The 13,518-nt window shown below is 37.8% G+C and overlaps 1 protein-coding gene across 3 annotated transcripts; it reads right to left on the minus strand.

Annotated features, from left to right (window-relative positions):
• Nucleotides 1-685: 685 nt before the first annotated feature.
• Nucleotides 686-13,308, minus strand: LOC106065493 (tRNA wybutosine-synthesizing protein 2 homolog). Of its 3 annotated transcripts, XM_013224329.2 has the most exons (9): nt 13,187-13,300; nt 12,113-12,238; nt 11,573-11,729; nt 9,478-9,722; nt 8,674-8,775; nt 3,935-4,082; nt 3,060-3,169; nt 1,928-2,085; nt 686-1,289 (listed from the first exon to the last, which is right to left on the minus strand). In XM_013224329.2, the coding sequence occupies exons 3-9, from the start codon at nt 11,647-11,649 to the stop codon at nt 741-743; spliced, it is 1,389 nt and encodes a 462-aa protein (XP_013079783.2). In that variant the 5' UTR covers nt 11,650-11,729; nt 12,113-12,238; nt 13,187-13,300; the 3' UTR covers nt 686-740. The 3 variants fall into 3 exon arrangements, with proteins under 3 accessions (XP_013079783.2, XP_055900078.1, XP_055900077.1); XM_056044103.1 differs by lacking the exon at nt 8,674-8,775 and having other exon boundaries at nt 13,187-13,308; XM_056044102.1 differs by lacking the exon at nt 12,113-12,238 and having other exon boundaries at nt 13,187-13,259.
• Nucleotides 13,309-13,518: the final 210 nt, after the last annotated feature.

Raw genomic sequence — 13,518 nt, forward strand, 5'->3', positions numbered from 1 at the left:
TTATTCCAGTATTACGTGAAATGCCTGGTCAGTCGTGGAATACCAGGGTTCCACAGAACACAGTTTGTCAAACATGGTTCTATACTATTAACTCCTTCTCTCCTAACCGACGATACCAGCGTTGATTCCACAAGAATGTGATAAATAATTACGGAGAGAAAGAGTTAATAAAATAGAGAGGAATGGAGAAAGATGGTCAACAGATCTTGTGTGGTGCCCGAACGGTCCAACATACTAAGGGTTAGGTGAAGGAAACAATTAAAAAAATAATCTTGGTCATGTTCAAATCGTTCCTCTTTTTAGCCTGACAAATCAACCCAACAAAACCAACACTCTGTATGGCAGTGCTGAACAACTGAAGAAAACAGCACACTATATTTTCTTGGCACATTTAGCAAAAGAGCTCACAGCTTAACGGCAAAAAGCTGTCTAGAAGAAAAAGCTAGACAAATTATGTAGGTCAACAATCATGTTCCTTTACCATCTGCCAAAAAGATCTTTTACATCAGTTACTTTAAAGAGGATAAATTCATCTTTCAGATTAAAAAAGTGAACATCCAATTTCGCCTGGTCTCTATCATCAAGGCCAGCCAAGGGAGAATTGGGCATAAACACCAGATTCCATAGTAAAACTTAAAATAGTCTGATACTAAAACTATCTTTACAAAAAAAACAGAAGAAAATGTTCTTGACATGTTGAAATGAATATTTTAATAATACATTATGACATTTTTAACAAATCAATTTGCATTGTTCACAAATGCAACCCTTGGCCTACACTCCAGATCAAGGACTACATGCATGATATGTGGTGCATACCACTTGACCAGCTCTATATGACATTCTTTTACTGACCAGTGACCTCCCTTGACTGTCTCTAACAAAACAGTTATCTTCTCCTGTACTTGACTGGACCAATAACTGCATGCGGAGGAGACTGTACTTGTGTTGTCAAGGGAAGGAACTGGTGAACTGTCTAAGTTACTATCCCTGGTTTCTAGAAGTTTATCAAAACAGTTTGTATCACTAAATTGGTAATTATGTAAAGGCTTATTATTTGAAGTCAAATCTGAGGAGTGGACAACAGTAGTGCACTCCCTGTTGTTGGTGCCGTGATGTATCTTTAAACCACCTGTCTGTAAATTGTGCTGTTCATTAGTCGTCACGTTCCCATGAACATGAAGCACTCCTCCGGTTTCTTTGAGTACCTGAACTGCGACTGGCCATCCATCTTCTGAACTTGGGATGAGTCCAAGGTTGACTCGGTCTGCTACTGAAGTTAGCTTCAACTGAAATTTTAAGAATTACAAAAATAGTTCTCAATTTGCTGTACAAGATAAGCATAATTCACTGTTTGCCTGACAGCTAGGCACAGCAATTAGGCACAATAGGCAGACAACTTGATGGGGGATGTGAAGAAAAAGTTAAAACACTTCTCTCATGCACCTTGTCAATGCCCTCCATTGAAAAGCATATGTCTTTGTCAATAATTAGTAAGCAAAGATAGCTTTGATGATGGTTATTTAATATTATAGCACATCTCATCAAGGTGTTATTATAGAAAAACAATGCAATATTGCCCAAACTATAATAAGACATTGCCTAAACTATAAAAGAAAACCCATTGTCCAAACTATAAAAGAAAACCCAATGTCCAAACTATAAAAGAAAACCCATTGTCCAAACTATAAAAGAAAACCCATTGTCCAAACCATAAAAAAAAAAAGATTTCTTTGACATTACCCAAACCAAAGAAGACACATTGCTTGACTTCCAAATCGATGGGTTAAAGGTTTGAATGCCAGATAAGACTAGGAAATTTTAAGTTTGTTAACAGGGCTATCTAAACTCTATTATTATTATTATCAAACCAAGGGTTAGGGTTAGAAACTCAAGTAATCCAAGCTAATGCCAAGCATAGGCTTACTTCTCTATTGTCTCCATAATGTACTGTACATCTCTCTGAGACCCCATTTAACTTCAGATTGTTTTGCAATGCTGACACTGCATCGGGATTCCACTCGCAGGCATGAACATGGTCAGCTTTAGCATGCACCAGGTAGGGTAAAGTAAAATAGCCAATACCTTTTAAAACATAAATACATGTAATAATATTGTGCCGCATAGCTTAGTAATCTAAGTAACAATAGATGAAGTCAATGTATAACACTAATTAACTTTAAATCACTAATGTATAGATTAATAATTCAATTATTCATATGTGAAGGGGCATTGTGTCTGAGCGGTAAAGCACTTGGTTTCCAAGCACAATGGCGATTGGTTTTGAACTAATAAAAGCACTCTTTCCACGAGGGTCGGAGCTTGGTAAGCATGTATTAGCTCTAGAATTGCCACACTTATCCAAGTAGGATAGTTTTCATTTAATAAACATCGACTGATTTAATGAGCCATTCACAGTTTCAGTGAGATGGTGTGAACTTAGACATGCATGGCTTAATCTTTGTGTTCAAATGTCAGGGACAACTGGGATTTTGAATATCTAGATTTTTAGGATGCCCCTGAGTCCACCCAACTTTGGTACCTGGCATTAGTTGGGGAAAGTAAGGCAGGTTGATAGTTGTGCTGGACACATGACTCTCATTAACCATCAGCTATAGAAACAGATGACCTTTACAATCTGCTCTAAAGATCGCAAGATCATAAAGAGGTAATTTACTCTTTTATTTACCATATAGTTTAATAATCTAAATAACAATATAATTAACTTAACATTAAAGTAATGCACACTTTAATAATCCAATTATTCATATGTGATAATAGTCCAATAAAAAAAAAAAGAGTATAAAAACCAAGAAAGCTAGAAATTAGGAAAGAAAATACTCTTTAAAAAAAAATCTCTTTTTTAAGCTTCTAAACTGATTTAGAATGTGAAAAATTTAAGGTCAGGGTTAGGGATCTGTGAATGTTTCAAATCTTTCTTTTAACAATATGATACTTATGAATGTTTGTCCTAGCATATAAAATAGGATATTTTTCTGATCTGAGTTATTTTGTTCTATATTTTATTACTAAATATTTTTTTTTATAAAAAATCCAACCTGCATATAAATCAACAATGATTTCTCCCTTACAGTTCAATCTGGCAAGTCTCAGCTTTTCACTTATGTTTCCAGCACTAAACATGCACTTTGTCACGTCATAGCTGTACCTGGACAACAAGAAACACAATCTAGCATTACATATACTTATAATCACTCCACATTGTGTGGAGTCGGGAGTGTTGCTGTATCAAGTTAAAGATAGTTAGCCACCAGCAAAAAGATCAGACAAAAAATTAAGATCCAAATTAGGCAATAATGCAAGTAGTCAGCTTTTCATAGAGGAAATAGGAGCTGAGCCATCTTTGATTTTGTAGAAAATAAGATTGTATTTATCTTGGACCATGAAGGATAAGCTTAATATTTACCATTACATTTAATATTTGTTTTTAGAATTCAATGATTTTAATGCAGCGGTTCTCAACCTTTTATGCTCGGCGACCCCTTTTTACAATCCCCCACTCTGCCGCGACCCTTCCCCCCGCACACACACACAGCAATAGAAGAATAGACAAAACAATCCATTTTTTCAATGGTCTTAGGCGACCCCTGGCAAATCGTCAATCGACCCCCAAGGGGGTCGCGACCCACAGGTTGAGAACCCCTGTTTTAATGCAACATGCTCAAGACCAATTTCTGGTATCTCGGATTATAATTTTTTTAAAAATGCCATGACCGTTTATGAAAAGATGGCAATCGTCAAAACAGGCATAGAAAAAGTGACAAAAAAATATTCTAAGTGCCAATTATCTTTTGAAAGAAAAAAAAAAAAAAAATGGCCGCGACGAGTGAAAATATTTCTATGATTTCTTTCATTATTTGACGTTGTTATTGCAGAAAAGTGTTTTATAAAACAATTGTTTATAATTAATTACTTGACGCCATTGTCTGTATGTGTGACCTCACCATCCTTTCCTAACAGTATCTTGACCTGAGAACTTCGGAAACCATTTTGTGCAATAGTTGAATGTCTAGCAAGGCGTTTACAATTGAGACACTGAGCCACCACTTCCCACAAGTCAGCTGAAGAAACGAAAAATGATACAAGGCATTCATTTACAATTTAGTTTCACAATGTAAGGGTTAACTTTTTATAAATGCGGGTGCGTCTAAATACAGAAACAAATGTGTGCTTCTCCGAGCAACTTATAATTTTGACATTGCTTGTTGTTGTATTCCATTAATTCAAGGGAGGTAAGATTTTGCATGTACAATGAGTTTGGTAGCCATGACTGTAAAACCTATTCGTATCAGTCAACCAAAAAAAACTGACTTTGGCAGGACAGTGTAATAAGTCATAAGACAACTGAACCGAAGGTAAGTTAAAGTATCAAATCAATTACTGAATGTGGATTATGGATGAAGCACATGAAACATCTATCCCTAAAACACATGAAATACCTATCCTTAGAAACATGAAATATCTACCCCTAGAAACATATATGGCTCCTTTTGTCTCGAAAGGCAATGGATGCGCCCAAGTGAGTCACTGGTTTTGGCTTAATCTTGAGACGGGGCAGAATCTGGTGTGGCTAATCAAGCCGATTCTAGAACGGCAGACTTTGCCACAATTCGTACATTTGTATGCCTCTGATTTAGGGCTAGCAGACAGGGCAGCTTTCTTTTTTTCCCTCTTGATTAAAGCCGCTTCATTTCTTTTGTTCTCAGCAAGGGTTGTCCCAGCACTCACAGTCTGTCTCCATGCACTCCGGTCTTTGGCTATGTTTTCCCACATACTTTCACTAATGCCTGAGGCTCTCATGTCTCGCTTGCAGACATCTCTATATGTTAGTCTTGGGCGGCCCTTGGGTCTGACTCCTTCCACAAGCTCAGCATATAAGATATCTTTCGGGATTCTACCATCTGGCATGCGGGTGACATGTCCGAGCCAGCGTAATCTCCTTTGTGTCAGGAGAGCATACATGCTGTTCATATTGGCCAGTCTCAAAACTTCCTGATTGGAGACATGGTCCCTCCAAGAGATGCCCATTATGCGTCTCAGGCAGCGCAAGTGGAAACTATTTAATCTGTGCTCTTGGTACATGTATGTTGACCAGCTTTCACTGCCATAAAGGAGAGTGCTCACAACACAGGCATTGTAGACTAGGATTTTGGTCGCTGTGGTCAATTTACCATTTTCCCAGACGCGCTTGGAGAGTTTTGCCAATGCTGTGGTAGCTTTTCCTATCCTTTTTGTCAGCTCGATGTCTAAGTCTAGGTTACTGACAATTGTTGAACCCAAGTAGGTAAATTCCTGCACCACTGAAAGGGTGTGGTTCCCAATTTGTATTATAGGTATTTCTGCAACGTCTTGTGCCAGGATTTCGGTCTTGGAGAGACTTATAGTAAGGCTAAACTCTTGACAAGCAGCTGCTAAGGCGTTCACTAGCTTCTGTAGACCTCCTTGTGAGTGAGATACAAGTGCCGCGTCATCGGCAAACAGCAGCTCCCTTATCAAGATACGACGCCTTTTCGTTTTGGCTTTAAGACGTGCCAGGTTAAAGAGCCTTCCATCGGATCTGCTATGGATGTATATTCCGTCTTCCAGGGATTTAAAAGCACTGGATAGTACGACTGAGAAGAAGATGCCAAATAGTGTAGGGGCCAGTACACATCCTTGTTTTACACCGCTCTTAATGGAGAATGGCCTGGAGGAAGAACTTTCAAACTGAACGGTGCCCTGCATATTTTCGTGAAAAGCTGACACTAGTTTTCTTAACTTATTTGGACAGCCGATTCTCTCTAGTACAGCAAACAGACCGCTTCTGCTAACAAGGTCAAAGGCCTTGGTCAAATCAATAAAAGCTATGAAGAGGGGCTGCTTTTGTTCTCTGCTCTTCTCCTGTAGCTGCCGCAGAGAGAAAATCATATCTGTTGTAGATCTTCCTGCCCTAAAGCCACACTGCGACTCTGGATAAACACGATCTGCCAGGATCTGTAATCGCTTTAGTAACACTCTAGCAAAAGCCTTTCCGACTATGCTAAGCAGTGAGATGCCTCTGTAATTGTTACAATCAGAGCGGTCGCCTTTATTTTTATAAATTGTAACAATGTTGGAGTCTTTCAATTCCTGGGGGACCATTCCTTGTTCCCAGCACAAGCTTAGCAGTTCATGGAGTGGTTTGATTAGGGCATGTTTTCCAGCCTGAATTACTTCAGCAGGAATGCCATCTCCTCCGGGTGTTTTCCCATGTGCAAGCATGTCAATGGCAATGCTCAGCTCCTTTACTGAGGGCGTTTCGTCTAATTCCGTCAAAACTAGAAGTGATGGGAAGTTGGAAACAGCATTTGGTGAGATGGCGTTTTCAATCTGGTAGAGTTCTGCATAGTGTTCTACCCATCGTTCCATTTGCAGCGCACGATCGCTGATGATTGAGCCATCTTTTGACTTGAGCGGAGCACACTTGCTGGTGTGAGGTCCAAAGGCTTTTCTCATGCCCTCATATAGTCCTCTTATGTTACCACAGTCGGCACAAAATTGAATATCTTCGCATAGCTCCTGCCAGTATTTGTTAGCACATTGTCTCGCTACTCTTTGGGCATTGTTACGTGCAGCTCTGAGCCTTTTTAAGTTGCTTGGGGTGGGATCCTTCTTGTAGATTATCATGGCTGCTCTCTTGTTCGTAGTGGCAGTTTCCATTTCTGGTAGACTAGCTTCAAACCAGTCTTCGCTTTTCTTGGTTTTGTTTCCGAAGACCAGTGATGATGTTTGGTAGATTGTATCACGCATAAACGTCCAGCTTTTTTCTACCTCAGTCACAGAGAAGTTTTTAAAAGCTTCCTCTAATTTGTTCTCAAATTCTGTGCAAAGATCAGGATTTTTTGTGCTAGTAGTATTCAGGCGTGATTTTCTTTTTCCCTGTGAAGTGTGGATCTTAGTTGGCAGCAGTCTTGTCCGGCATGACACTAAAGTATGATCAGTATCACAATCCGCGCTTTGGTAGCTACGTGTCAGCAGTATATTTCCAATGTCCTTTTTTCGTGTCAGTATCATATCCAGCTGGTGCCAGTGCCCAGACCTAGGGTGCCTCCATGAGACACAGTGCTGTGGTTTTGTTCTGAAGTATGTGTTGGTAATGCAGAGCTTATGGTATGTGCAGAATTCAAGCAGTCTTTGTCCGTTCTCATTCATCTTTCCGATTCCAAAAAGCCCAAGACAGTCTGGCCAGGTAGTGTGATCTGATCCTACTCTGGCATTGAAGTCACCTAGAAGGATCATATGTTCTTTAGCAGCTGCTTGTCAAGAGTTTAGCCTTACTATAAGTCTCTCCAAGACCGAAATCCTGGCACAAGACGTTGCAGAAATACCTATAATACAAATTGGGAACCACACCCTTTCAGTGGTGCAGGAATTTACCTACTTGGGTTCAACAATTGTCAGTAACCTAGACTTAGACATCGAGCTGACAAAAAGGATAGGAAAAGCTACCACAGCATTGGCAAAACTCTCCAAGCGCGTCTGGGAAAATGGTAAATTGACCACAGCGACCAAAATCCTAGTCTACAATGCCTGTGTTGTGAGCACTCTCCTTTATGGCAGTGAAAGCTGGTCAACATACATGTACCAAGAGCACAGAATTAAATAGTTTCACTTGCGCTGCCTGAGACGCATAATGGGCATCTCTTGGAGGGACCATGTCTCCAATCAGGAAGTTTTGAGACTGGCCAATATGAACAGCATGTATGCTCTCCTGACACAAAGGAGATTACGCTGGCTCGGACATGTCACCCGCATGCCAGATGGTAGAATCCCGAAAGATATCTTATATGCTGAGCTTGTGGAAGGAGTCAGACCCAAGGGCCGCCCAAGACTAACATATAGAGATGTCTGCAAGCGAGACATGAGAGCCTCAGGCATTAGTGAAAGTATGTGGGAAAACATAGCCAAAGACCGGAGTGCATGGAGACAGACTGTGAGTGCTGGGACAACCCTTGCTGAGAACAAAAGAAATGAAGCGGCTTTAATCAAGAGGGAAAAAAAGAAAGCTGCCCTGTCTGCTAGCCCTAAATCAGAGGCATACAAATGTATGAATTGTGGCAAAGTCTGCCGTTCTAGAATCGGCTTGATTAGCCACACCAGATTCTGCCCCGTCTCAAGATTAAGCCAAAACCAGTGACTCACTTGGGCGCATCCATTGCCTTTCGAGACAAAAGGAGCCATATAGAAACATATGAAATATTTATCCCTAGAAAAACATGATATATCTATCCTTAGAAACATGAAATATCTATCCCTGGAAACACATGAAATATCTATCCTTAGAAACGTGATGTGTACATCAATGTAATTTGGCATGTTTTGTGTTGACTCTTAACCCTTTAAGTGCTGAGCTGTTTTACAAAGAGTGCATATATAATGAAATTACAATTCTGATGTTTAGAGGCTAAGCTACCACACGCATTTTAAGGGTTAAAATCTCTTCCTTTGATCTACCAACCTCTTTAGTTAGTAATTTAGATAAATCTATCAAGGGAGCTTCAGGTTGGACACCCAACTCGAGTTTACTTGAGTGCAGAAAACCTTCTCCCTCCTCCACTGGTCCTCAAAGGAGATCGGACCATACAGCTCTGAGCATGCTAATAGCATGAAAGTTGTGCTGTATAAAATTTTTACCTATGAGATTCCACTGTGGGGAAATGAATGAAGAACAGGGCAACAAAATTAGATCCTCATGTTTTTCCCATTTCGTTGGCAACTCTCTCATCAAATCTTCAGCTGCAATAAAATGTAAACCAAGACAAATTGAAATAATGGCCATGTAATTCTTTAGATATTAAGTTTAATTTCTTAGAAATTCCCAAAGGACATCCTCTATGAAGCAAAATAACGGAAGTCCAAGCAACATCCCAGCTATCGACACCAGTAATTCTTCAGGGTGCATCCATTGCTTCAGTCTCCCAAGACAGAAGGAGCTGTTTAAGGTTTTAATTCACACAAAAAGATATGGCCGGCAGGTTAAGAGCTTTGTCTCCGGTTCTAATTCAGGTGGACGCTGGGATTAAAACTACATTCTTGAAGTCACCAAATTTTCAATATATATATTTGACATTTATTAGAGTAAATGTGTTTTGTCATTGTTACAGTTGACCACTAACCAAAGGTTGTATCCATCGACCTTTGTACTTTGAAGGGAAACGTTACTTTTACAATTAAGACTAGAACAATAACAATGGAAAGACAACCAATCAAGAGCACAGAGGTATCATAATGAAGAATTTAATTTTGCAAAAATATTTCTACTGGACCTGGGTATAATTTTTCAATTTAATTTTTAATTACTTAATTTAATTTAGTAGAAAAAAAAATAGAATGATGTTTTTGTTGTTTATCACACTTTTGTCCCATTGCATTTTTTTTTTCAATTCACAATTACATTAGTTACCGCTAATAGAGCTCAAAGATAGTCATGCCACATACACAGTGAATACTCCTTTAGCTTGAGTTGCAGCTTTCCTCTTAGTCTGCAAGAGGGAGCAGTTTTTCGGGCTTGACATTTTTTCGACACGGTAAGGTCCATCTCCTCTACCGCCAGGCTGGGCCATTTATCTTTTAACGCTTGTGAGTTGTCTCCTTTGAGACTGACAGGTAGAGCCACCTTATTAGGAATTATACGTCTGCACTGGAAATCCCCATTCCATAAATGTAGCTCTTCAAGCTGCCGCCTGGATAGAAAATAAAAAATGTTGTTTTTTTTGCTATTATATACAAGTTTGGAGGCGCGGTGGCTGAGCGGAAAAGCGCTTGGCTATAAATCAAATAAGAACATAAAACTAAAATGTTATTTAACCTTGGTTAGGTCAATAATAGAATATGCATCCTCCGTTTGGCACCCCTCAACTCAAGAAAACATTAAGAAACTGGAAAAAACACAAAATAGAGCAGTGAGATTCATAACAAACGAATATTCACATTTGACTAGAGTAACACCTTTAGTAAAATCACTAAATTTAGAAAGCCTTCAGGACAGAAGACTCAAAAGTAAAGTAGCAATCATACATAAAACACTGAACCATAATCTTCAAATACAAAAACAAAATTTAATAAAATACTCTGAAAGACACAAAGATAAAGCCATATTCCTCGTCCAATATGCTAGGACAAATTTGTACAAATACTCCTTCTTTCCTAGTGCTATTAGAGCATGGAATGGGTTGCCTGAGTTAGCCAGGAAAACCAGTGACTTGGCAGAATTTAAGTCATTGGTTAATATTCATGACTAAATGCATGACGCGTAGGAAGTAATCATCTTCTTTTTTGAAGTAACGTCTGTACTATATAAGATATATATAAGAACACATAGATAGACCTAGAAATATTGTTTTAATAAATCAAATCCAGATTTTTCTAGATCTATAGAACAGCAGGTGCACATTTCTCATTCCTGACTGATTTTTTAATCATTATTATAGCTTTTAGCATGCTCAGAGCACTTTTGGTCCAATCTCATTTGTGGACCAGTTGGGGGGGGGGGGTATCTAGGAGTTGGTTTTCCATGCTACCTTTAGGCGCTCAGTAAACACAACTCTGCCCGAGTCAGTGTCGAACCACGAGCCTCCTTCTAGGCAGCCAAGTTCAAGCGCACTTAGCCTCTAGACCACGCTTCCCACTGATACGAATAAGTTTCACAGTCATGGCCACTGACCTCATTGTACATGCAAAATCTTACCTCCCTTGAACTAATGGAATACAACAACAGGCAATGTCAAAATTATAAGTTGCTCGGAAAAGCACACATTTATTTCTGTATTTAGATGCACCTGCATTTATACCTTATACTACTTATATGTTTGGCACATGAAATACTGAACTCCTCATTAATTTTTGGACTCGAAGGAAGCCTTATTTGTTTGCTACGACTAATGACTAATTCGTACAAGTGCTCCTTTTACCCATAATTCATTAGAGCATGGAATGGGCTACCAGCCAGTATCTGCCAGAAAATCAATGACTTTTAAAGTCTCTAATTAACATGTACAACTACATTATAAAACAATAACACATTCCCATGGATATATGCGTAGTTATCTACTCTTTAGAAGGAATGTCTGTAATCGTTATATTATAAAGATAAGATTAATATTCTTAACTGTAATAGATCTAGATCTTATAGAATCGTAATTCAATAATTGATTTAGTCTTAAGATTTGTAAAGCCATTAAAGTAAAATGGCCACGCCAAACAAACAGGACAGTATTGATATCCTTCGCAAGTAGAAATCTATTTCTACAATCTTTCAACTCAGAACAGGACACACGTCTTTAAATTTTCACAGGACAAGTCCCACACACATACCCCACTGAAGACACTACCCAACCGTATAATACTATATTCCATTATTAGATAATATATATATATATCTGTTGGTTAAAAAATATGAATTTACCTTATAATTTGAGCATTGGAGGATTCACACACATACCCCACTGAAGACACTACCCAACCGTATAATACTATATTCCATTATTAGATAATATATATATATATATCTGTTGGTTAAAAAATATGAATTTACCTTATAATTTGAGCATTGGAGGATTCAGCGATAAGTACATGTGATCTTCCCATTTCATTCAAAGCCATGTCTGTCATCGTTCTTTATGTTCTCAAATAAGTCCACATGGGTGCTCACACTATAACGAGTTAGTGTTAATCTGACTTGAACACTTGACCTAGATTAGATGAGTAGATATAAATTATTACTATCTATCCAGATCTAGACTATACTTCTACATCTATAATTATTAACCCTATATATCTAGATCTAGCATATTATATTCTATCTAACATATTAAGTATTTAATATTACTTATTTATTATATAAGAATTTATAAGATGTAGATTAGCAGATCTATCATTGTCAATTTAATAATTAAGGTGACCAGACGTCCCGACTTAGGCCTGACAGACCCCCTTTGGACCGTCTGTCATGCTTTTCATAAAATGTCCGGGCGAGACTGCCAATGTCCAACTTTCATAAAAAAAAGTCGATTAATATCACGCTTTTATTTTAAAATCATTCTTAACTTTTAACTAATAACTATAAAGTTACCACCTTTCGACATTTTCTTCTTGGTCAATTCCAGCATACAGTATTCCTTGGCTTGGCTTTCTGTTCAAGTCAATGACAGAGTAAGGGATGTCGTACACAAAACATTGGAGCTTGTAGGGACTTGAGTTCCTGTTTGTAAAGAGGGGACGAAAAATTAACAACCACAGTGGAGCATGATGCTAGTAATGTTGATGACAGTTTTCTATTGCACATGTGAAGAAAACCAAACATCTAAATGCAGATCCTAATTTTCAAACGGTAGCTCCCAATAAGCCTCCGTTAGGGTAGCCTTCTTCTCCAACACTGGTATGATTCATCAATTTGCAGCAGGTAAAGGTAATTATCATACAGCTTTCCATACAGGGACAGAATGTCAGGCTGGTGCTCTTGAAGTATTAGCGGATTGGTTCAGAAATGCACAAAAAATAGCATGTAAAAGGTTCCTCCTCAACAAAGTAAGCATTGATGACGAGTTTTGGTTAGAAAAAGTGATGAAGCAGCAACAATCATAAACGTTTACAAAAATTTCAGAGAGAGAATCAGCCTATTCGACAGCTTAAGCCTTTCAGATGGATTGCACAGAAAGATGATCTATCTTGGAAAATGTTTCAGAAAGCCTGTGATTATCTAAATTATTGTATGTGTGTGTACACAGTGTGTAAATTGTGTGTATACATGATGTCATTGATGTATTGTACTAACGTCTAAGTTGTTAAAATATTGCATGAAAAAATCTAAGACTCTTCTTTTTAGGTCCCACTTTGGCACCTTAAAAATCTGGTCACCTTACTATAACAATAACTATATAAATAATATTAATAATCTTTATTGTCCATCAGGAAATTTGTCTTACAATTTACACTTGTTCATTACATGATTATACTATTATACCCAACTAAACATTATAGAATCTAACTATAAAAAAAAACATTTGATTTTCGATATTACATTGTTTACCCTAACCCTCTGAGGTCTATTTATTTATATACTATAGATGATTAGATCTAGAATCTAATAGTTACTAGAAATATCTTTAAATTAGTATAAACAGAACATTAACAATAACACTAATACTACTTTATTCTATGTCGTGTGTGTTTATTTTCGCTAATTAAAGAACTTTGTTTCTTAGTTGAAGCAGAGTTCAAATTTTTGTTTTTGAATAATCTTGCGCATTTAAAATATGTCAACTTCCTCTGGAGGACTACTTTATTTGTATTTAAATTATTTAAATATTAGAAAATCAAGGATTAGTAAGCATTCAAAAAATACTATTGAAAAACTGATTTAACATCTAGTGACAGTAAGGTTGTAGCCTACCAATAATATTTACAGGAATAAATATCAAATCTATTATGGAACTTTATCTTTGAAAGCGGAAGTGTCGGGTCATCATTTGCTACTTTACT

The sequence above is a fragment of the Biomphalaria glabrata genome, chromosome 10, assembly GCF_947242115.1.
Source record: "Biomphalaria glabrata chromosome 10, xgBioGlab47.1, whole genome shotgun sequence".
Taxonomy (NCBI): Eukaryota; Metazoa; Mollusca; class Gastropoda; family Planorbidae; genus Biomphalaria; species Biomphalaria glabrata.